Source organism: Salmo salar, chromosome 03, assembly GCF_965601325.2.
Source record: "Salmo salar chromosome 03, fSalSal1, whole genome shotgun sequence".
Taxonomy (NCBI): Eukaryota; Metazoa; Chordata; class Actinopteri; order Salmoniformes; family Salmonidae; genus Salmo; species Salmo salar.
The window spans coordinates 25,447,934-25,473,939 of record NC_138293.1 but is presented as its reverse complement, the minus strand read 5'-3'; the positions used below and the strand labels follow the sequence as shown (position 1 = coordinate 25,473,939).

Here is a 26,006-nt window from a genome sequence, read left to right as displayed (position 1 = left end):
TAGCATGAGACGGAGTCTACAACCCACACAAGTGGCTCAGGTAGTGCAGCTTATCCAGGATGGCACATCAATGCGAGCTGTGGCAAGAAGGTTTGCTGTGTCTGTCAGTGTAGTGTCCAGAGCATGGAGGTGCTACCAGGAGACAGGCCAGTACATCAGGAGACGTGGAGGAGGCCGTAGGAGGGCAACAACCCAGCAGCAGGACCGCTACCTCCGCCTTTGTGCAAGGAGGAGCAGGAGAAGCACTGCCAGAGCCCTGCAAAATGACCTCCAGCAGGCCACAAATGTGCATGTGTCTGCTCAAACCATCAGAAACAGACTCCATGAGGGTGGTATGAGGGCCCGACGTCCACAGGTAGGGGTTGTGCTTACAGCCCAACACCGTGCAGGACGTTAGGCATTTGCCAGAGAACACCAAGATTGGCAAATTTGCCACTGCCGCCCTGTGCTCTTCACAGATGAAAGCAGGTTCACACTGAGCACGTGACAGACGTGACAGAGTCTGGAGACGCCGTGGAGAACGTTCTGCTGCCTGTAACATCCTCCAGCATGACCGGTTTGGCGGTGGGTCAGTCATGGTGTGGGGTGGCATTTCTTTGGGGGGGCCGCACAGCCCTCCTTGTGCTCACCAGAGGTAGCCTGACTGCCATTAGGTACCGAGATGAGATCCTCAGACCCCTTGTGAGACCATATGCTGGTGCGGTTGGCCCTGGGTTCCTCCTAATGCAAGACAATGCTAGACCTCATGTGGCTGGAGTTCCTGCAAGAGGAAGGCATTGATGCTTTGGACTGGCCCGCCCGTTCCCCAGACCTGAATCCAATTGAGCACATCTGGGACATCATGTCTCGCTCCATCCACCAACGCCATGTTGCACCACAGACTGTCCAGGAGTTGGCGGATGCTTTAGTCCAGGTCTGGGAGGAGATCCCTCAGGAGACCATCCACCACCTCATCAGGAGCATGCCCAGGCCTTGTAGGGAGGTCATACAGGCACGTGGAGGCCACACACACTACTGAGCCTCATTTTGACTTGTTTTAAGGACATTACATCAAAGTTGGATCAGCCTGTAGTGTGGTTTTCCACTTTAATTTTGAGTGTGACTCCAAATCCAGACCTCCATGGGTTGATAAATTGGATTTCCATTGATTATTTTTGCGTGATTTTGTTGTCAGCACATTCAACTATGTAAAGAAAAAAGTATTTAATAAGATTATTTCTTTCGTTCAGATCTAGGATGTGTTGTTTAAGTGTTCCCTTTATTTTTTTGAGCAGTATATAATGTATGTTTTACAATGGTGGGGGAGTACCACGATGGAGGCGAGGTGGCTTCAACACAGCGCCCCCTGTCAGTCATCTAGTGTATATATACACAGTGCCTTCTGAAAGTAATCATACCCCTGGATTTATTCAAAATGTTGTTGTATGAAAGCCTGAATTCAAAATGGATTACATTTTTTTTCTCTCACCCATCTACACACAATATCCCATAATGACAAAGTGAAAACATGTTTTTAGAACATTTGCACATTTATTGAAAATGAAATAAAGAAATATCTCATTTACATAAGTATTCACGTAAGAGTCAATACTTTGTAGAAGCACCTTTGGCACTGATTGCACCAGTGGAGGCTGCTGAGGGGAGGACGGCTCATAATAACGGCTGAAACAGAGTAAATGGAATGGCATGTGGGTGATGTATTTTATACTATTCCACTGATTCCGCTCCAGCCATTAACACTAGCCCGTCCTCGCCAATTAAGGTGCTACCAACCTCCTGTGGATTACAGCTGTGAGTCTTTCTGGGTAAGTCTCTAAGAGCTTTCCACACCTGGATTATGCAACATTTGCAGTATTAGTTTCGTGCCTTGCTGCAAACAGGATGCATGTTTTGGAATATTTTTATTCTGTACAGGCTTCCTTCTTTTCCCTCTGTAAATTAGGCTAGTATTGTGGAGTAACTACAATGTTGTTGATCCCTCCTCACTTTTCTCCTATCCCACCCATTAAACTTTAACTGTATTAACGTCACCATTGGCCTCATGGTGAAATCCCTGCGCTGTTTCTTTCCTCTCCGGCAACTGAGTTAGGAAGGACGCCTGTATCTTTGTAGTGACTGGGTGTATTGATACACCATCCAAAGTGTAATTAATAACTTCACCATGCTCAAAGGGATATTACAATTGTTTACCCATCTACCAATAGGTGCCCTTCTTTGCGAGACATTGGAAAACCTCCCTGGTCTTTGTGGTTGAATCTGTGTTTGACATGCACTGCTCGACTGAGGGACCATAGATGAGGTAGTCTCATTCAAAAATCATGTTAAACACTATTATTGCACACAGAGTGAGTCCATGCAACTTATTATGTGATTTGTTAAGCACATATTTACACCTTGCAATAAGAAAGGGCTTGAATACTTATTGACTGAAGACATTTCAGCTTTTCATTTTGCATTAATTTGTAAAAATTTTGAAAAACATAATTCCATTTTGACATTATGGGATATTGCATGTAGGGCAGTGACAAAACATATATATTTAATCCATTTTAAATTCAGGCTGTAACAACAAAATATGGAAAAAGTCAATGGGTGTGAATACTTACTGAAGGCACTGTAAATCATTGTACACAATGCGGTGTAATTGAAAATGTGTTGGCAGGAGTCATGCCTAAACACAAGGATTGACACTGTTTTGGTAACACATCAAAACACACGCACTGCAGAGGAGATCTGAGTCACTCAAAATACCATGAGTAGATTTGATCGAAATGTCCACATACTCCTGATTGCATTAGATATCTAGATTTATAATAAAGATGGTTGAAAATTGATTCCACCATTATGCAGTGAATCACCACCTGATATGGGTGTGGATAGAATAGAACAGAATGCTGTTGGTTTACAAAACGTGCAAAGTACAACACACAAAGGGGGAATGGGGCATATGATTATAATGAATGAATACGTTGCATTTGAGCTATTATTTCAGTGTAATAACGTGCTTCAATGATATGCCACCAATGTATATCAGCTCATAGACTTACATCAGTATTCTGCATTCATACAGGCATACAAAAACAAACATTAAGTAAATCAACACCTCACAAGGCGAGACATCACACTAAAACAACACATTTTCCAGAACATCTAATCTGACTATTGCTCCAAATTGGCATAGCTTTGTGTAAAATGTAACATTACATTGTTGGCTCAAGGCCCATAGAGTCCTACAGGAGTCAAAGGTGTTGCTTGTCAAAAGACTAAGAGACTAAAGACTAGATAAACAAAGACAGTGCAGGGTGTGAAGGGCAAACTGTGTGTCACTGCCCTCTTGCCTGGAATGGCATTATGCTCATGCTAACCACTCTGAGAAAGGACACCCCTCACCTTCTGACTGGCACACACAGATTCCTCTCTGTTGCTCCCCGGGGGGAGAATTAGACCTACCTTGCACTGCATAGAAGTTGTAAACTAACAGCCCTGTACAAACAAGAGATATTTAATTATATATATTTTATTTCTGGAAAGGAAAGTTGTGTGGATACGTGGGCTTGAGGTATTACTAGGAGTTTGTAAAGAAAAAGGGTTTCTTTACAAACCAAACAATAACTATCATAGCACATATTTTTGTAAGTGCCATGCCGTCATTAATAATTTGGTTTGAAAAAATTGGCCATGGTGGCCAATACCAATACACTGACTCAGAATAATAAAACAAAATCATTCTCCTTCACCAGCACCCTCATCTCAACACAGATTAACATAGAGGGGTAAAGAGAGTGATGCCATTTTAAGGGGAACAACTCTTAATAATCCATGTTGTGTAACATCACAGACATGTTCTCACAGCTGGAGGAGAGGAACCCAGATATCAGACTTGACACTCATGCCCGATTACCACCAACACTGTGGAGAAGAGCACACGCACAGCTCAGTCTGCTGACCCTTGTCAGAAACACTGCATGTTTCACATTTCAACTAATGGAAAATGGATCGACACTCTTGTCAAGGAAGGTGTGTGATGCTTCTACTATCAAATCCCAATAAAATATTATTCATAGGCTACATGCCAAATATTCAAGCCAGAAATTAAATAAATATCTGACTACTAAACTAGGTTATTTATGCATCAACCAAGCTCTACCATTTGTATAGTTGTGGCCAAAAGTTTTGACAATGACACAAATATTAATTTCCACAAAGTTTGCTGCTTCAGTGTCTTTAGATATTTTTGTCAGATGTTACTATGGAATACTGAAGTATAATTACAAGCATTTCATAAGTGTCAAATGCTTTTATTGATAATTACATGAAGTTGATGCAAAGAGTCAATATTTGCAGTGTTGGCCCTTCTTTTTCAAGACCTCTGCAATCCGCCCTGGCATGCTGTCAATTAATTTCTGGGCCACATTCTGACTGATGGCAGCCTGTTCTTGCATAATCAATGCTTGGAGTTTGTCAGAATTTGTGGGTTTTTGTTTGTCCACCCGCCTCTTGAGGATTGACCACAAGTTCCCAATGGGATTAAGGACTGGGGAGTTTCCTGGCCATGGACCCGAAATATCGATGTTTTGTTCCCCGGGCCACTTAGTTATCACTTTTGCCTTATGGCAAGGTGCTCCATCATGCTGGAAAAGGCATTGTTCATCACCAAACTGTTCCTGGACGGTTGGGAGAAGTTTCTCTCGGAGGATGGGTTAGTACCATTCTTTATTCATGGCTGTGTTCTTAGGCAAAATTGTGAGTGAGCCCACTTCCTTGGCTGAGAAGCAACCCCACACATGAATGGTCTCAGGATGCCTTACTGTTGGCATGACACAGGATTGATGGTAGCGCTCACCTTTTCTTCTCCAGACAAGCTTTTTTCCGGATGCCCCAAACAATCGGAAAGGGGATTCATCAGAGAAAATGACTTTACCCCAGTCCTCAGCAGTCCAATCCCTGTACCTTTTGCAGAATAGCAGTCTGTCCCTGATGTTTTTCCTGGAGAGAAGTGGCTTCTTTGCTGCCCTTCTTGACACCAGGCCATCCTCCAAAAGTATTCGCCTCACTGTGTGTGCAGATGCACTCACACCTGCCTGCAGCCATTCCTGAGCAAGCTCTGTACTGGTGGTGCCCCGATCCCGCAGCTGAATCAACTTTAGGAGACGGTTCTGGCGCTTGCTGGACTTTCTTGGGCGCCGTGAAGCCTTCTTCACAACAATTGAACTGCTCTCCTTGAAGTTCTTGATGACCTGATAAAAGGTTGATTTAGGTGCAATCTTACTGGCAGCAATATCCTTGCCTGTGAAGCCCTTTTTGTGCAAAGCAATGATGATGGCACGTGTTTCCTTGGAGGTAACCATGGTTGACAGAGGAATAACAATGATTCCAAGCACCACCCTCCTTTTGAAGCTTCCAGTCTGTTATTCGAACTCAATCAACATGGCAGAGTGATCTCCAGCCGTGTCCTCGTCAACACTCACACCTGTGTTAACGAGAGAATCACTGACATGATGTCAGCTGGTCCTTTTGCGGCAGGGCTGAAATGCAGTGGAAAAGTTTTGGGGGGATTCAGTTCATTTGCATGGCAAAGAGGGACTTTGCAATTAATTGCAATTCATCTGATCACTCTTCATAACATTCTGGAGTATATGCAAATTGCCATCATACAAACTGAGGCAGCAGACTTTGTGAAAATTTATATTTGTGTCATTCTCAAAACTTTTGGCCACGACTGTACTAGAACATTTCCATGATGTTCTCCCATCAAGGTTCTTATCATAGTACAGTACTATACAGTTCTGCTGGATTTGACTCAAGGGACAACATTATATTAATCTACAATGACAGTAGGATGCACCAGATCTCTGCTCTGTGCAAGGGGGTATCACATCACCCCTGTGCTTCCTTTCATGTGATACACATGACTGATTATGACATGTTGATTATACATTACATGAAATTGTAAGTATTTCTACCATATTTCTATTGAGATTGCTATCTTCACAGTGTGTAGCTAGCCTATTTCAATACATAGCCTACACAGAAGGCCTCTGTGGCCATGCTCCAGAGTTGCTAAGCTCTAAAGTCTCTCCACCATCAAATATAGGTTTGCCTTGCCTTGCCTCTCTCTCTGCTTCCTCAGATCGAGCTGCTCATTTGGCTCCAGAGCCAAAATATAAATGAAGTGCTTGGGTGGAGGGAAGGTTATATTGGGACAGCCTGGGATTCAGAGTAGGTTTTGGGCAGTTTTGATTCTCTGTTAAACACTACAGCAACAAACTAAAATCTACTACGACACCGATAGGGGATATTATGGGCTGTATTTCTATAATGAACTAAAAAGGATTACTTTACAAACCAAACAATAACTATCATAGCACATATTTTTTAAGTGCCATGCCGTCATTAATAATTTGGTTTGAAAAAATTGGGCTTTGCAATACAATGCAATTAATGATTACTCCTATCAGTTTTGATCCATACTATCCTTGTTTTAAAGTGAACCTCGTGCTCTCAGACTGTAGATTAATCAATGTATGCAAGGACACATCCTTTGAGATTTTGAATGAAACTCACAATTTACAGCTCTGAATAGGCTGGTTTTTAGACAAAACACCAAGTCAATGCATAGAGCAAAGCCGTCCTCTCCAACTGCCACCTTTGTTGCTCAGGTCTGGCTGTTCCCATGACAACAAAACTCAACATTGAATTAACCTGAAAGAATAGAACACTCCTTCGCAAACAAACTGCCAGGAACAATCAACATTTCAATTGTAGGCATCCTAGGAACAAAGCACTGGCTTATTCTTTACACGTAAGTCAAATGTAATTCATTTAAACTTTAAACGTGCACGGTCATTAGTTCAAGTATGCTAAGGGTCTATCAAACACAGAACCAAATTCTTACACAACTGGATATTTGGCGATCCAGCTGTGTAAGAAACAAGTGGCATTAAGTGAATCGCAGTCCTATGGAAGTAGTCACTCCTCACCTGCTTTCACAGACTGGTCACATAAACTAGATGTAACATAGTACACGAAAATACAGGACCCTCAAATGAGTACGACATCTTACGTTTGTTATGGTTACATAAGATAGAAAGTTACTTAAGACAAAAACAAAAGGAGGGTGGTTGGTTGGTTGGTTGGGGTGGATGGGTAGTCATATCACCCAATCGTCTAGCAACTCAAAGGTTGTGCATACGAATCTCATCACAGACAACTTTAGCAACTACAACCTACTTTTTAGCTACTTTGCAACTACTACAACTACTTAACCCTTAAACCTAACCCCTAGAGGTAACAATAGCTAGCTAGCAAACGTTAGACACCTAGTTAAAGTTGGCACAACAAATTAGAATTTCTAACATAGAGTTGAAGTCGGAAGTTTACATACACTTAGGTTGGAGTCATTAAATCTTGTTTTTCAACCACTCCACAAATTTCTTGTTAACAAACTATAGTTTTGGCAAGTCGGTTAGGACTACTTTGTGCATGACACAAGTCATTTTTCCAAAAATTGTTTACAGACAGATTATTTCACTTATAATTCACTGTATCACAATTCCAGTGGGTCAGAAGTTTACATACACTAAGTTGACTGTGCCTTTAAACAGCTTAGAAAATACCAGAAAATCATGTTATGGCTTTAGAAGCTTCTGATAGGCTACTTGACATAATTTGAGTCAATTGGAGGTGTACCTGTGGATGTATTTCAAGGCCTACCTTCAAACTCAGTGCCTCTTTGCTTGACATCATGGGAAACTCAAAAGAAATCAGCCAATACCTCAGAAAAAAATTGTAGACCGCCACAAGTCTGGTTCATCCTTGGGAGCATTTTCCAAACGCCTGAAAGTACCACATTCATCTGTACAAACAATAGTACGCAAGTATAAACATCATGGGACCACGCAGCCATCATACCGCTCAGGAAGGAGATGAACGTACAGCAAAGGACCTTGAGAAGGTGCTGGAGGAAACAGGTACAAAAGTATCTATATCCACAGTAAAACGAGTTCTATATCGACATAACCTGAAAGGCAGCTCAGCAAGGAAGAAGCCACTGCTCCAAAACCGCCATAAAAAAACCCAGACTACGGTTTGCAACTGCACATGGGGACAAAGATCGTACTTTTTGAAGAAATGTCCTCTGGTCTGATGAAACAAAAATATAACTGTCCATAATGACCATCGTTATGTTTGGAGGAAAAAGGGGGAGGCTTGCAAGCCGAAGAACAACATCCCAACTGTGAAGCACGGGGGTGGCAGCAGCATGTTGTGGGGGTGCTTTGCTGCAGGAGGGACTGGTCCACTTCATAAAATAGTTGGCATCATGAGAATGGAAAATTGTGTGGATATATTGAAGCAACATCAAGACATCGGTCAGGAAGTTAAAGCTTGGTCGGAAATGGGTCTTCCAAATGGACAATGACCCCAAGCATACTTCCAAAGTTGTAGCAAAATGGCTTAAGGACAACAAAGTCAAGGTATTGGAGTGGCCATCACAAAGCCCTGACCTCAATCCTATAGAAAATGTGTGGGCAGAACTGAAAAGGTGTGTGCGAACAAGGAGGTCTACAAACCTGACTCAGTTACGCCAGCTCTGTCACAAGGAATGGGCCAAAAATCACCCAACTTATTGTGGGAAGCTTGTTGAAGGCTATCCAAAATGTTTGACCCAAGTTAAACAATTTAAAGGCGATGCTACCAAATATTAATTGAGTGTATGTAAACTTCTGACCCACTAGGAATGTGATGAAAGAAATAAAAGCTGAAATAAATCATTCTCTCATCTATTATTCTGACATATCACATTCTTAAAATAAAGTGGTGATCCTAACTGACCTAAGACAGGGAATTTGTACTAGGATTAAATGTCAGAAATTGTGAAAAACTGAGTTTAAATGTATTTGGTTAAGGTGTATGCAAACTTCCGACTTCAGCTGTATCATACGTTTTGCAAATTAGTAGCATATTGTACAAATTGTAATTCGTTACATATCATACAAAATGGATGATGGACATCCAAAAATTAATACATACCATATGAAACGTAACTTATCATACCAAACGGGGAGTCGCAGATTTACGTACATAATAATACAAAATGCTCTGTGACCATGTTGACTTTGGCCACCCTGGAGGGTGGGCTGTCAGGCTATGGACCACATTCATTGGTATACACAAAGGCCACTGCAACAGGGTGCACAAACCAAAATCAGACAGTGCTCAACATATTATTCCTGATTATTTTGTGATTTGTTTATGATCAGGAGGGATATAATTGGAGCAAAGTAGCCCAACTGTGCAGAACACATTTCCACCACTGTTATTTGTGGGTTCCATTCATTTATCCTGAGCCCTGAAAAGTTCATCATGACCCTGTCATTGACTGACTGAAGTGGGGTCAGTGAAGCCACTTGTACAAAGTAAGAGTTCAGTGAAGTGAATGCATCCAGGACCAGTTTTGCCCTACAAACACTATCACATCAATGTACATAATGACACAGAAGCATTTCTAAATGGGTACATTTGACATGGAAAACTAAGCTGAGGATACATAGCATTGATGTGAAAACCAGTTTCTGATCAAGATATAGTGATATCTACTTACACTATGTAGGCTATAAAGCTTGTAGCCTAAAACTTCAGCAAACAATGTAGGCTGCATCTTGATCTCACTTGAGTTTAACTGTAGCCTATAGATCTAGATGAAAACAGACGTATAGAAATAGCTCTGTATTTCGTGAGTTATTATGTAGATAGTAAATAATCATTTGAGCAACTTGTCAACATCTTATAACTAACTAGATACCAGTTGGCAGCATGAGAGCATCACTGCATGCTGCCCGGATGGATCGTTCCATCGCTGATCAAAGGACCTTTCGGCTTGTTGAAATAATGTCGAACGTTTGGATCACTTGAAAAAAGGGATGTTGCAAATGCATGTAGAATGGCGGGTCTAGCAGCAGCATGCTTCAGCAAAATGTGCATGACAACAAAGCAAATTGTATAATAAAACATCAATAACCACCAGTAAACATATACATGTTGATAAATGCAGATGTATAGGATAATAAAGAAGAATCCAAATGGCAGGCTAAATGTAAAAATACAAGAACAACAAAAGAACGAAATGTGATGATGAACAAATTAAATATAATTTATTCTTACCTTAAGGTAGCAAGCAATCCTCCTCTCCTATGAATGCATTGTCTTTGTTGTTGCAGCAACCTTTTATATGAAATCTGTAAATGTCATTTAAAAAAATTAAATAACAAAAAGTCCTCACGAAAACCTGCTCTCTGTCGTTAAAAGGCACGTAATATCCACTTAATAAAGCCTGGAGTGCGTTTTATTTATTTCTGATTATATAAATCGGTCATTTCATTTTTCGTGCAGACACATTGATCAAAACGTTTTGCCATATAACAGACATGGGAGATATGAATGCCTCATTGTTTGATTATTTACGGAGGGCAAATATAGGGTAGTAAATCTTCTATCTTCCTAATTCCGACAGTCCGTTACGTTTTAATGTGGCTATGAAGACAAAAAAGGAGTCTAGCAGTTTTCTCTCGCCGAAGATTGTCTATTATATTGTCAAGATGGTCGACTGGCCGCTCTAACAATGGAAATATATGTCCACAAAGGCGAAAGGCAGTCGGGAGGAGAGATCAGGTGGGAACATTCTAGCCAATGAGAGGGCAGATACGCGACTCCCATATAAAAAATGTTTTATCTAAATGTCTCGCGCGTTACACTTGAATCAGTACATTCGTAACAACCTAAGCATTATCAAACTTCAATTCAATCAAATAAGACTCACCAATCATAATAGCAATTCACGTTTATCTTCAACAAATTCGACACTCATTGCCCCCCTATACAAAAACTCCCCAACTTGGTCGGCTTAACTCTAATTTTCGCGCGGACAGATTTTGCGCGCAGTCGAGCCTCTCTTTTCCAGTCTTCCTCTCTGGTCTCGCGCTCTTCAGTACGGGATCTCTGACAGTCTAAACACCCGTGTATTCTGCCACCAGAGGGAGCTTAAACTAGGTCCTATTATTGCATTGCACATCTCTAGTAGTCTGCAGTTAAAAGATAGGACAACAGTAAATGTAAATAATTTCTTCATTTGTGAGGTACAACTTGACATTTCTAAAGTCAAGAAAAGTAACTGAATTAATATGCCAAATGTAGCTGCCCCCACTTTTTCAAAAGTTGTAAATGAGCAATAAGGGAGAGGCATACGCTGTGATAGGTCCCCGGTAAATATAAAAATACTTATCTAGCGCCACCTAGTGGATAAAAAATAATTACAAAGAGTGGGACTGGGACATAAATAATATTACAGAACCACACAAAAAATAAACGACTTACTCTACAGCCAGAAATGGATTGTCACCCCCCGCCCCTCCCCTGAGTCGGGTTCCTCTCTAGGTGTCTTCCCTTAAGGAGTTTTTCCTGGCCACTAGGCCCCATATCTGTAAAGCAATTTGTGACAACAGCTGATGTAGAAAGGGCTTTATAAAATACGTTTGATTAATTTGATTGAACGATCAGGTTGGAATATTTTATTCTTTCAAGGACAATTATGAAGTAAAGAGGACCCACTTTTACATGTCAAAACAATGGATTCACCACATCAACATATTAAACACTCACTGAAGTATGATCTAGAAATCTTCCTTTACATTAGGAATGACACCACTACAGTAGGTGGCCAACCAAGGACCTAGAGGGCCTCAATGTAAGCCATGTGCATTCATGGCCATCTCTCAATCAGCATACTTTTAAACCAACAACAGTTGGACTTACAATCCAAATGTTATCCATTCAAGTTAAACCCTTCAGCACTGAGGCTCTCCAAGACCAGGACGGACAACCGAGTATTACACCAAAGGTCCATTTAGAAATGCGCAAAAGTAATGAACAAAGCTGACTCAATGTATGAAACCCACACCAAATACTATTTCAAATGATCTTTTTGGGCCTTTTGCCATAGGGACCAGCCAAACAATCTTTCATCTCCATGGATAAATACCATAAACTTTTACATACATTATTTTTAATATAATAAAATGATAGCAATCTGATACAGTGAATTGATACATCTGTCATCTAACAACAACCACACAATGCTACCTAATTATTAACAGAAGTTTTGGTATAAACTGAGTTGGTGAGGACAGGATGGAACACTCAGTTGGAGACCCCCCATACATATACAGTCATAAATGCATCCCAAATGAAACCCTAGTTCTTATACTGCACTACTTTTGATCAGGGCCCAAAGGGCTCATTTGGGACAAACCCATGGTCACAGCAAGTTGGACATTATGAACATTAAAATGGAAGTCTGTCATAAACTGACTCTAGGACTACTTTTAATTTAAGGGCTCAAGCTAATTGTCTTATCAGTAACACCGTAATTTATTAGACAAAAAAAATAAAATAAAGACAAACAAAATCACGACTAAGTAAAAGGCCAACTGGTCTGAGAAAGTTCTTATTGATGTTCTGCTCGAGTACCATCTCTCCAAAAGAGTATGCATATTGGCCCATTCGCGGCAGTCAAAAGACAAGGAGCTCAGATCATTCAAGCTCAAAATTACCAAAAAACAGAAGGAAAGCAGAAAATGTACACGCAGTGTTTCCCCTAAGATTTTTCAGCAGTGGTGGCAGAAGTAGTGGGTGGGGGTCTTCAGCAGCGGTGGCAGAGGTAGTGGGAGCAGGGTGTCGTCTTGGGGTATATATCTACATTATAAAATCTCGCCACTGCTAAATGAATAAAGGGGAAACACTGACACGGATAAGTGGTCTTGAGGAAAACATCTACATTTCACTCTGCACAGACGGATAGTTTACAGGGGATTACAGACCTGAGAAGGAGAAAACAGACATTATCTATGGTCACTTGAAATCAGATAATACTTAGGTTCATCAGCAACAGTTCACTCACCGTGGATAAAGACCACTTGCATCAAAATGGTAAACACCCTCATGCTTAACACAGAAACAGACATGTGCCCTTTATATATACTGTACACACAACAATTTACAATTCAAATGTTTAACCAATCAGGACTGAAGAGTGCCTACTAAAATGTTATGCATACATCAAAACAAAAGACTGAATAATGACAGCTGACCAATGTCAAACGACCAACAACAATGACTATTTCAGTGTAATATCTCCTTAGAGCACCCTTGTACCCACACATATTGATTCATTCTGTGTTACTACAGAAAAGGTTACTTACACCAATCATGGAAAAACATACCGTAACTGAAACTAGTGGAAAAACATGGATTACATCAGTCATAAATATAATAATTTGCTTTGTTATACATTACGACTTTTGCATACAAACAGGTGAAATACTTCAAAACACATTTTTACAGGCATTCAATACAAATTACGACATTGCTGGAATGTTTCACTTCCATGTAATGAACAGAACAGCTCTTTATGGAACAGCAAGCATGTCCACCACCAGAGAAACCATATGCGTGTCAAACCAAACTTGGGTACCTTAGATGTTAAATAGTGGCATTCCATGATTTGATCACGGGTCAAAAAAATCCTATACTGTACAGATGTTAATGAAATCAAATATATTTTGATAAAAATGTCCCTACTACAGAGTACATTCCCTAAATGTCTAGTGGCCCTTTCAATTGTGATAGATTTGATACAACAGTAAAAGTATGTGGGGAAAGCCATGAGGTTTTCTAGAGATTAATTATATGTACCACTATACTACGAAGACAAATTGTATTCAAAAGGGACAGGATTTTGTCTTAAACACCTGCAGTTTAATCTAACCATTTGGCTGCATTCCTTTAAGACAAAATGGTGCAAATATGTCACTCTTCAGCAAATTATGGTTAAAAACAATCACAGACAAAAAATACATTAAAATAATTTACTATGTATTTACACAATCCATCTGCTTGTCCAGCTTTGTCTGCCATTGATCTTGTCATCTTGAAAATGAATCTTCTAGTCACCCATTTTTACTTTCGACGTCTACAAGAAAAGACATTTGATCAAGTATGTAATAAAACCAAAAAGCAAACCTATACTTGGTTGATGCAATCAGCTACTGAATATGATAGAATATTATGCTATTCAACCAATCAGGGGGAGAAAGAAAACCATGTCAAAAGAATGTTAGTTACCTGCAAGATGGCCACAATCACTCCAAATAGCCCAATTGCACTGCCGAAGATTTCCACAATAAGGATTTTAACAAAGAGGCTGCCGTTCTGAGCATCTGCCAGGGCGGCCCCACTACCAACGATGCCAACACAGATGCCACAGAAGAGGTTGGAGAATCCCACAGTAAGACCAGCGCCAAACATGGAGTAGCCTGTTAGGAGAGAACGCAATCACAAGAGCACAGCATTTCCTTCAACTGTATTTTATCATTGCACTGTTTAACTAAGCCAATGGCAAGACGTGCCTGCTTTACTTGTGCCTGCCTTTATCCTATTGGAATTTAAGGCCTGGTTCCAATCAAAACCTCACCTGAGCGCCAGTGTTTGTGCTATCATGCCAACTCGTTGTCATGCCAAACAATGCTGTGATTTTCAATCTTAACAATGGAGTTGGCAAGAGCAGACAGATCTGGGACGAGGCTAAGCAACACCCACCAACCATTAATTTCTTACCTGCTTGGTAGTTCCTTGCCCCAATGGTCTCTGGTGTGGTGCCACTAAAGCTCTATAAAAAGAGATGTAAATAAATAATTAAGTTTGTGCTGTCTACTACAGTATCACACACCAGGGAGATTCAGAGCTCGACTCCAAGATGTCCTATGTAAAAGGCTACAATTAGGAGTCACAAGTTCAGTCCCAAATAGCACCCTATTCGATATATACAGTCATGCACTGTCTGACCATGGCCCATTGGGCTCTTGTCAAAAGTAGTACACTCGGGAATAGGGTGCCATTTGGAATGCAATCACCATAATCACTAGTGAAAATGTAAAAAGGGCACAAATGATGATCAAAGTATGCCATCCCTCTCTTGCTTACCTCAGCCATGTTACTTATAACGATCGCCATGATGATCCCATAGATGGCTACAGCCTCACAGAAGATAATGCTTTGGATGGGAGGAGACAACCACCCCATTAAACACAGTAGTATATTGATCGGAAAGATGCAAACAATACAGTAGGCCACATACAGATATACAATTTTAACACCTACACAGAAAGCATACATGGCCTGTTTCTTAGATCCAGACATTGACCAAAAAGCATTTTCCATTGACCGTGCTTTTTAGTCCAGGACTAGGTTTAATCTGGGTCTGTGAAACCGGTCCACGACACTGATTCTACATTTTAGTCATTTAGCAGACGCTCTTATCCAGAGCGACTTACAGTTAATGCATTCATCTTAAAGCCCAATGGAGCTGTTTTTATCCCAATATCAAATCATTTCTGGGTAACAATTAAGTACTTTACGGTGTAGGCTTGAGTGGTAGACCATATAGTGGGGTATTTGGAAATAGTCCCGGTATAGTTTTTCAATACCTTCAAAACTATTTATTTTAAGTCTTAATACATATGGATATTTGCAGCTACTTTAAGTAAATACCTGCAGTGAACTTGTTCAATAGGAGACAAAGTAGATTGTGTTCTTCATTTCAACTGTTACATCATTTTTCATTATGAAGTTTACCAGTAGTCCCCAGTCACGTGGTGTTTGTTTACAAGCACAATGTCAAGAGACCAGAGCCTTGTGAGTCCCTCACTGTTGTGCAGCACATGCCAGGGGATCTAGTTACCGTATAGAAATCACAACTAAATGTTTACCAGCTAGATATCTTAAAATTATTAACTTGTCTAAAATGTGTTAAATGCTCTGCAGTTGTGCATTTGGTTTTCTAATTTAGTAGCTAGTTAAGCCATCGAGCTAAGTGCTATCTTCTTCCAAAATAAAGCGTCGCTGGTAAAAGCAGAGAATCCCCTCCTGGATCAAGAGCCAATATTTGTTTTGTGTACTCAGCAAACAGAGTAGCATTTTTGAGATACTTGTTTAACTTTGTGGGCTAGTATGTCGGTCCTGCAAATACCTAGGTCAGAGACTATACATTTTCACAATGCGTTCGTAAGCATTCTCTATGGGATTTTACTTGTAAGCAATGCTAACCTTCTCATTTCAAAAGCTCAGTAGGGTTTAAAAATGGGTTGTGTTCAGTGGCAGTATTACCGAATATATCTTCAAGATGCACTATGCACAAATCCCTCTGCCATTTCCTGGTTGCTTAAATTCTAATAGTTCACGTAATTTCAGTTTGTGACAAAACAAGCAGTCATTGTTGTAGAGAATCATTGTACCACTGAAATATATTTTCCAGAACCAATAAAGTGTATATTCAGCTGTTTAAAGCTGATGTACAAAACCGAAAGTAATTGATGCAAAAAATATAACTCAAATTTCTATGCGAATTTGGTCAGGTCACCCAAAAAGTTACATATTGTAGCTTTAAAATGGTCAAAAAGAAGGGGAAAAAATGCTTCTTAGCAAGTTCTCAAGCAAGCATTTTGCTAGGACTGTCTTTAAGTGGTCTGGGTGGGGGGGGGGGGGGTCTGGTTCCATTCTCTTTTTAATAGCCTACCTGACCAGATTCTTTGTTTTAATCCGTGGTGCTTTTACACCACCTCCTATGATGCTGGAACCTGTGATGTAAATGCCCCTGTAAAACAAGGACACAATTCAGTATAAACATTAACAGAACATGCCATACAAGAGGAGAAATGTAGCCTAAATGGAATGGGGAATAGGATGGGGACAAAACACTAGTTGCTATTTCAATTTTATAGTCTAATTTAACAACTTCTCTATTCCAAATTCAAAACAGGACAATCTCTTCTGAAGAAACACTCAGGGGGAAATGAAGAGTACTCACCAAGCAGCTCCAACAACAGAGAGCGAGATGGCCAAGCCAATCCCAAGGTTCGCCCACATGAAGGGCGAGGTTTCTGTCAAAAACCTATGGGAAAGAGAGCACAATTTCACCATGAAAATCAAACGTACCATACGCTAGGTCTAGGCTAAGATGGGGGGACACCCGACTGAAATTCTGAAATGTTACCACCAGTAATCAGCACCAGGCTCAGAATATGAAACAGATTTATATTCGTACGTCTATGATATGATGTTCTAAGACAAGGGATTGTGTGTCATACTAACCATGCCACATCGAAGCGGAATCCAAGGTCGAAGATCGTGTAGCAAATACCTGAAAAAAGCACCAATCCCAGTAATGCATTGCAAAGTATGCAGAACAAAAGTGTGGAAACATTTTCATTGGTTTATGCATTTGTGTGTGTTGCAGTACAGTTCAGTAACAGACACGCAAAGCCACAGAGCTGCAGAACAAAAATGTGTCAGAAATGATTAAGTGTCAGAAGATAAGTGTGATGGCTCACCCCCACATGACAGGTGTTTCAGTTCCCATTTTCCTTACTCTATCAGCCAAGCAAGTGAGCTAGATAACTATGGCAACTATACATTTTCTATACTTAACAGTATGCTTTTAAAGTTTTAGTGCAGGGTAGCCTTATGCAGTCGAACATTAGCTAACTCTCTGGATCTGTAGTCTGATTAATCAGGCTGTACTACACAATTCATTTGGTGTACATACGGCCTGAAGTTAATGCCTACCAAATCGTGTAAATGTTCCTTACAAAGCAGAATGTCGAATAAAATTACTGTACATTTAAAACTTACTCTACCGGTTACGTTCATGTGGCTATTTTGTTTCAAATTTCGAGCAGTTGAAGGACACCCGGTAGAGTAAGTTTAAATGTAATTGTATTAAACATTCTTGCTTGTAACGAACATTAACCCGACTTCGCATGCATTTGCGTCAGTCTGTCTATACACCAATGAATTGTGTATTACAGTCTGATTAATTAGACTAACTCTGCAGTGATATGCTAGCTAACAACTAGCTAGCTGACTTGCTAGGCAACTAGCTAACGTTACTTCTATACACGTCGAATTCTTTACAAACGAATAGTTAGATAATCTGCCTTTTGGACGACAGTGCCAAAGGTGCACAACATATAATTCAAGGAAGTTAGTTAGCTCTATTTGTCAGGCAGGCTAGTTATTACCTAGCTAACACATCACTGCAGACCCAGAGGAGTTTACGCCATTGTCGCTAGCTATCGCAACAGGCTAACGTTAGCTTGCAAGCAGCACGGTCTGTGAAGCACGACACAGACATATACAATCAAATGAATGAAAGGAATATATTTACAAAATACATTATATATTTGCCATCATCATTAACCATTACCCTAGCTGGCAAATGTAGCTAAAACGTTCTTACCGACGATGAGAATGGTACTCCAGAAGGCCAAAGTGACCCCGGTGTAGAGAATGGCGTGTCCGTTCATGATCACCCAAACCGCGATATTTTCCGTACTATTTCACTATGGTACCTTCAGTTTTGTCTTTACAATTGACGTCGAACGGTCTGAATAACCCCGAAATCGTTCAATTGAGGAAGGGAAATCTAACCATCAAAAGGGAAGGGATGCAGTCAGCTGATCGAGCTTGACTTGAGCATGTGACCGTGACAACAAACGTCATTCCACTTCCTTCTTCTTCGTGCCAGTTTCCGCGGGAGATCCCAAGCACAGACGTAGGACCAGTTGTACATTTCAACTTTGTATTACTTTTTCATCCACAGGTCAAAACGCAAAACCGACCTTAGACCAGCACTTGGGCAATCTTCACCCTAGACTACGGTTATTTATTATTATTATTATTATTATTATTATTTATTTATTTTTTTTCGCGCTTCTAAGAAAATGTAGTTCCGCAAGTAGAAGAAACTGTACAGAAGCATTGTAGAAACATAAAATAGCATGTTGGTCTCATGATGTAAGCTAAATTCCAAAATACAAACTTGAGTTCCTGGTTTGTCTTTCAACTTTCTCAAATATAGAACTACTTCCCAGAAAAGATGTTGGTACATACTATGGCTTCACCTCTTTCTGTCTGATTCCAGTTAGCCAATATTGTATAGGCAAATTATAGGTGTTTGTAATTCAGCTCCTTGCAGTGTTACAAAATTACCACATGATGGCGCTACATCACTGATTAAATGTGCACATGACTGGTGAAAAGACCCCAAAATTAAACGTTCTGTTCAGAAATGAAGAAGCCGCATAAAGTGACGCATTTTTATTTGCACATTCCAAGTTCAGTCTGGAATCAGGAATATTGGCTATTTGAGCGATGGATCTATTATGTAGGCCTACGTTTAAGAAAATAATAATAATTGTTCTTATCTTTCAATATCATATTTTAGTCATTTAGCAGACATTCCTATCCAGAGCGACTTACAGTAGTGAGCTCATACATTTTCATAATGGTCCCCCATGGGAATCTAACCTACAACTTGGTGTTGCAAGCACCATGCTCTACCAACTGAGCCACATGAAGCTCACTGCGTGAGACAGATGTACAGGGACTGTCACTCCCAGAAAAACAAGTCAGACAAAGAAAGGGTAGTGTAGACCTACTTACAGAACATGCAGATCTTTTCAAATTTCAACCCTTCAGGCAGATCATACACAATTATTCAGGGGTTGTTGGAAATGTCAATAGTTTACACATTAAAAACTCTGTAATCCATTCACAAACACATTCATATTCCTCTAAATCTGAAGAAAAATAGTTTTTATGCGTAAAGTGTCAATATAAAGAATTCAGGGGAAGTCAAGGCCATTACAAGGTGCAAATTAAGGTGAAATTGTTTCCTGGTGACTACTAACTAGTCTTGATCAGAGCCCTATCTTGGTGTAGTGCACTATATGGAATAGGGTGCCATTTGGGACGTACACAGTATCTTCATCTACTGATCCGACAACTTGCACAGTACAGTGCATGCAGACTGATAAATCACTATATAGCCCAAACCAACACACCCCTCTGACGTCAAAAACGAGCGATCGGTATCCCTTCTTTCTTTTCTTTCCAAAACACTTGACCATGCTGTCTCTGACCAACTCTCTCGTTGACCAACTCTATCTCTCTCAGAATTATCTTCTTGACCCTAACCAGTCAGGCTTCAAGGCGGCTCACTCAACTGAGACCACTCTCTTCTGTGTCAAAGAGGCTCTCCGCGGGCCGTGACCCGGTCCGCTTCTTCACTCAATGGATCCCGGATGTCCTAGGCATAATCAACTTCACCAAGCCGCTGGAAATCGAACGCGCCCACAGAACATCAGCGCCGAAACCCCGGCCAGAGGAGCCCCCACGTGCCGTTCTGGTCAGGTTCCTCCGTTTCCAAGACAGAGAGAAGATACTGCAACTCGCAAGAGCCAAAGGGGACATCACCTTCGATGGCAAGAGGGTCAGCCTTTTCCCGGATATGAGTGCCGATCTCGCCAGACGTCGCAAGCAGTTCAGACCTGCCGCCAAAGCACTGAAGGAGAAGAACATCACCGGCTACCTCATCCACCCTGCGCGGATGAAAGTTCAGTACAAAGGCCGATGCCATATCTTCAACACACCGGGAGAAGTATTCACTTTTCTCAAAGAACCGAACCGCGACTGAAAAACGGTCTCTCTGGGGGATAAGATCCAATCTGTTTGTTTTCTCTTATCTGGACTGATCTGCTGATATCGGATCCGTCTACCCCGCTATCCGGTCGCTATAATTGATTTGTACATTTTCAACTAACCGTTTTTCCCCGGGGTGAGTTCTATTACATTTACAGGAGACTATATTTTGGTTTAGTCAATATCCACTGGACGAAGCAATAAGTGGGTTTAGGCCCACCGCTTCCCCCCCTTCCTAAAGAGGCACATAGGTCACTTCTGTGTTCAAACCAAAGTTGAAACATTTCCTGACTATTTACATATGAGAGATTTCCATTCGGTTACATATTTCAAACCCAACCTATGCTTAATCCACTAAAATATGTCACATTCAACGTAAAAGGCCTTAACAGCCCGATTAAAAGGAAAAGAGTCTATACATACCTTAAGAAATTAAAGGCCGATATTGTGTTTCTACAAGAAACACATCTTACAGCCAGCGAACACAAGAAATTGAAGAGGGAATGGGTAGGACAAGTTTTTGCGTCCTCTTTTAACTCCAAAGCAAGAGGAACTGCAATTTTGATAAGTATACACATCCCCTTCTGCGTCAACAACACCATCTCTGATCCCTCGGGCAGGTTTGTCTTGGTGCAGGGGCATATGTTTTCAGAGTCTTGGACCCTGCTGAATATTTATGCTCCTAACTTCGATGACCATATGTTTATACAGAATGTCTTCCTTCAGGTCGCTCAAGCACCACCAGGATGGCTACTGGTTGGAGGAGATCAAAATTTTTGTTTAGATACAGTCCTTGATAGGTCCTCGGATAAACCCTCCCTTCTTACCAAAGCCGCCAAGCTCACCATGTCATTCATGAAAGATCTTAATTTACTAGACATCTGGAGACAGTTGCACCCACAGGATAGGGACTACTCTTTTTATTCACACCCACACAAGACACACACACGCATAGATAACTTTTTACTATCGACCCAACTGTTTCATAGAGTGTTAGATATCGAGTATCTCCCCAGATTGCTTAGCGACCATTCTCCTCTGGTATTATCAATCTCCATTCCTAACAAGGTAAACGGAGCATATAGATGGAGACTAAATCCTACACTCCTAAAGCAACCAGAATTTTGTGCATTTATCAAAGAGCAGATCAATATTTTTACTTTGACAAACAAACCCTCTGCTCCTGACAGTTTCATTCTTTGGGACACATTGAAAGCCTATCTGAGGGGACAGATCATTTCCTATACTAAAGGGTTGAAGAGAAAATACGGTGCGGAACTGAATGTCCTTGAATCTGAAATCTCTGAGCTGGAGAAAACCTACCAAAGAGGCCCGACTAAAGATCTATATAGGCTTTTGGTAAATAAAAAACTGAAATATAATATTCTGAACACATATCAAGCTGAGAGGGCCATCACTAAATCAAAACAGCGTTATTACGAGCTTGGAGAGAAAGCTCACAAAGTACTGGCATGGCAACTGAAAGCAGAGGAAAGTAAGAGGACAATTAATGCTATAGAAACCCTTACTAATGAGATATCTTTCGACCCTACCGAAATTAATAATACCTTTAAGAAATACTATGAAGACCTCTACACTTCCCAATCAAGCGATGATCTGTCGGAGATCGACTCCTTTCTCTCCTCTCTCAACCTCCCATGCCTGTCAGAGGAAGACAGAGAGCGCCTGAGTGAAAACTTCTCTGTTCCTGAATCGGTGCAAGCCATTAAATCCTTACCTTCTAATAAATCTCCTGGGGAGGATGGCTTCCCTCCAGAGTTCTATAAAGAATTTAGGGAGCTGTTGGTCCCCTACCTCATGGAGGTACTTAAAAAAGCCGGGGAAGACAACTGCTTTCCAGAGTCTTTCTCTCAAGCAGTGATTACTGTAATCCACAAGAAAGGGAAAAACCCGCTAAAGTGCGCCTCCTATAGACCAATCTCTCTCCTTAACACAGATTGTAAACTGGTCACCAAGATGCTATCTAAGAGACTGGAGTCATGTCTTCCCCTGTTGGTCAACCCAGATCAGACTGGCTTCATAATTAATAGACTGTCCTCCAATAATCTCAGAAGGTTCTTTGATATAATTCACCTTGCTAACAAAAACAAAATACCTAGTGTCGCAGTCTCCCTCGACGCTGAAAAGGCCTTTGATAGGGTTGAATGGCCATACCTCTTTCGCGTCTTGGAAAAGTTTGGTTTAGGTACCGTTTTTGTAAATTTGATAAAATCACTCTACAAATCTCCTAAAGCTAGGATTGCTACCAATGGGATTACTTCCTCCTCTTTCCCTCTCTATAGGGGGAACAGACAAGGTTGCCCAATTAGCCCCCACCTCTTTGCCCTCGCCATCGAACCGTTGGCTGAGGCTATTAGATCGTGCCCTGACATACATGGCTTTGAGGTGGGCCCCCATACCCATAAACTATCACTCTTTGCGGACGACCTTATCTTATTTCTAACAAACCCAGAACACTCCCTCTCTCACTTGCAGATCCTACTACAGTGTTATAGCTCTTTCTCTGGATATAAGGTTAACTTCGATAAAAGCGAAATCTTACCGCTGTCTGTCTTTGACCATCATACCATCAAGCACAAGTTTCCTTTTCGATGGTCGCCTCTGGGCTTCACATATTTGGGCATAATGGTGGATGGTAACCTGAACAACCTCTATAAACTTAATCTGGCCGGCTTGTTGCAGAAGGTGGAGGGTGACCTGTGTAGGTGGATGGACTTGCCTCTCACCCTACTGGGTAGAATCAATGTGATTAAAATGAATATCCTGCCCAGATTTCTATATTTGTTTCAATCTCTCCCTATCCCTGTGCCCGCAGCATTCTTTTCCTCTCTTGACAAGCTGACCAGACGGTTTATCTGGCATGGCAAAACCCCGAGGGTTAGCCTGGACAAACTGACCCTGGATTACGGTCAAGGGGGCTTAAACCTCCCCAATTTTAGAATGTACTACTGGGCTGCTCAGTCTAGGTTTCTGGCTCAGAGGTTTGACAATGGTCCCTCCCCCTCATGGTTGAACATTGAAAAGCTTGAGATGAATGATGACACGGGGGCAGAATTGTTTTACAAATGGGACACAAAATCTATAAAAACCATCACAGACAACCCTTTAATCATACATTCTGTCCTGGCATGGTGTAAACTGCATGAGCTGTTCGGACGAGGGGGATTTCTCTCCCCTAAAACCCCTTTATGGAACAATAGATTGATCCCTATGTTTTTCCAGAATAGTAACTTTAGACCATGGTCTGATAAGGGGATAACTCTTCTGGAACACTGTTATGAGGAGGGAGTTCTTATGTCTTTTGAACAGCTGAAACAGAAATACCACTTGTCTAACAGGGACTTCTTTAGCTACCTACAACTACGAGACTTTATTAGGGTGACTCTCAAGGGACAATGGAACCTACCTAAGATGTCACCTATTGAACAATTCTGCCATGCAGACCAACCACTACTCAAGACCATTTCCCGTGTTTACGATGCTCTAATGTCAGTACTAACACTGCCTGAGCTAGATAAACCCCGACTTAGATGGGAAACAGATCTGGGTATTGATCTTGATGAGGGCCTATGGAGTGACCTATGCAGGGATGGTGTTACATCCACATTGAACTCCAGATACAGATTGATCCAGTTTAATTTCCTCCATCAGCTCTATATCACCCCATCTAGACTGCACAAGTTCAATTCTGATATCTCCTCCCTATGTTTTAGATGTGGCTCAGATGAAGGAACATTCCTCCATTCCACTTGGCAGTGTTCAAAACTACATGGTTTCTGGCAGGGGGTATGCGATACCATATCCTCAATCCACGGCGTTGCATTCCCTTTAGACCCCAAGGTCTGCCTACTGGGTAACTATACTAACACCAATCTTAGGCAAAGTCATACTATAAAGCTAACAGAAATATTGCTAGCGATTGCCAAGAAATGTATTGCCTTGAAATGGAAATCGGATTCCCCCCTACCAGTGGCAATGTGGCTATCGGAAGTTAATAGTTGTATCCCACTGGAGAAAATCACTTACTGCTTGAGGAATAAGTTAAAGACATTTTACAGAATTTGGCAACCTTTTATTGACTATATGGAGAATCTCCCCCCACACCACATTGATTGAATCTCTATATAATTCTTATATAATGTTTCACACGTAATGTATAATATGTAGCTTACAGCAGGTGACCATATGAATCAATGTCTCATTATTATTATTAATATTAATTTTATTATGATTTATGTATCATGTATGTTTTTTATGTATTATGTATGCCCGTATATATAATTTTTATTTTTTATTACGCTCGTCTGTTACCGTCACTTTGTCCTTTGTTGTCTAACATATTTTCACTTTTGTTTTGAATGTTCTTAATTGGAAAATGCAAAAATAAAATATAAAAAAAAAAAAAGAGGCTCTCCGCTCTGCCAAAGCTGCAGTGGCGATTTTAGCATGTAAATCTTTGTGGGGCAAAAAAAAAAAAAGGTAAGATGCATGCCAGCAAAGCCACTACACTACACAACACAACACGAAATAATACATTAATTACACTATAACGGTGACAAACGGTTCCCACAAACTGTTAGGGCCTACATAAAGCTGTCCCAACAGCAGTCCCAACATCTTACCACTGCTACACCTGGCTATCAGCGGAGCCTTGTCTGACAGCGAAACAGTTCATTCAGCCTCATTTACTGCCTTTAAAAAAAATATAGCTTATATGGCTGACTTGCTTAAACAAATGTGGTTTCTAATGACAATTGAGATGTACAAACTATTGCATAAGGGGACGACAAGCGGAAAAGAGGCAATACGTCATTTAAATTAAAACATTAATGAGCGAGCTAGGATGGACGTAGTCAATATAACTACTTGTTTAGCACTTTTGAAATGTACAGCGACAAAATTCAGAACATGGGCCGTTCTTACAGTGTTCTCCCTGTACACAAAATCAGAACCATAGGATAAATAAAGGGGGCATATAAGCAGACAATGAAAGCTCTTACAATATTCGATTATTACATTTCTCTAAAACAGGTTATAGGCTAAATGTGCACCACCAAGTCAGAACAGTAGGTGAAATTAAGAGGGGTAAATAGACCAAATTATTAAGGTGAGGCACATGGGCTACTAACATCTTACTTCACAACATACACTTAGTATTACTTTCTTAGCTACAATATACATATCTCCCTGGCATATTACATCATTTATGCAGCAGCATACAAAACATTTTTGGAATCACCTTGTGCTGTGCTCACTTGAACAGGAAGGTGGCGCAGCGGTCCTTCGTGGGCAAATTTTGCCATCAAAGTCTGGTATTCTCTGGATTTATTGTGCTTTCAAAACAAGTGTGAACTCGGGAAAAAACAAGGTTGATAGAGGAGGAGGAATGGGCCAAA

The 26,006-nt window shown here is 40.8% G+C and overlaps 2 protein-coding genes across 4 annotated transcripts in view; both read right to left on the bottom strand.

Annotated features, from left to right (window-relative positions):
- The window catches only part of LOC106599387 (beta-1,4-galactosyltransferase 2), a 142,991-nt gene extending 132,027 nt beyond the window's left edge, over nt 1-10,964 (bottom strand). Inside the window, exons 1-2 of the mRNA XM_014190597.3 lie at nt 10,817-10,964; nt 10,162-10,235 (exon numbers count right to left, since the gene is read on the bottom strand). The gene's annotated coding sequence lies outside the window, so the exon portion shown is untranslated. The remainder of the gene's footprint in view (nt 1-10,161; nt 10,236-10,816) is intronic.
- Nucleotides 10,965-11,549: 585 nt separating this feature from the next.
- On the bottom strand, nt 11,550-18,613 carry LOC106599388 (V-type proton ATPase 21 kDa proteolipid subunit c''). Of its 3 annotated transcripts, none has more exons than XR_001327438.3 (9): nt 18,347-18,613; nt 17,200-17,248; nt 16,916-16,999; nt 16,625-16,702; nt 15,034-15,103; nt 14,668-14,719; nt 14,176-14,366; nt 12,953-14,023; nt 11,550-12,872 (listed from the first exon to the last, which is right to left on the bottom strand). XR_001327438.3 is itself a non-coding variant. In XM_014190598.3 (8 exons), the coding sequence occupies exons 1-8, from the start codon at nt 18,411-18,413 to the stop codon at nt 13,997-13,999; spliced, it is 618 nt and encodes a 205-aa protein (XP_014046073.1). In that variant the 5' UTR covers nt 18,414-18,613; the 3' UTR covers nt 11,550-13,996. The 3 variants fall into 3 exon arrangements, 1 of the variants encoding a protein (XP_014046073.1); XR_001327439.3 differs by having other exon boundaries at nt 13,935-14,023; XM_014190598.3 differs by having other exon boundaries at nt 11,550-14,023.
- Nucleotides 18,614-26,006: the final 7,393 nt, after the last annotated feature.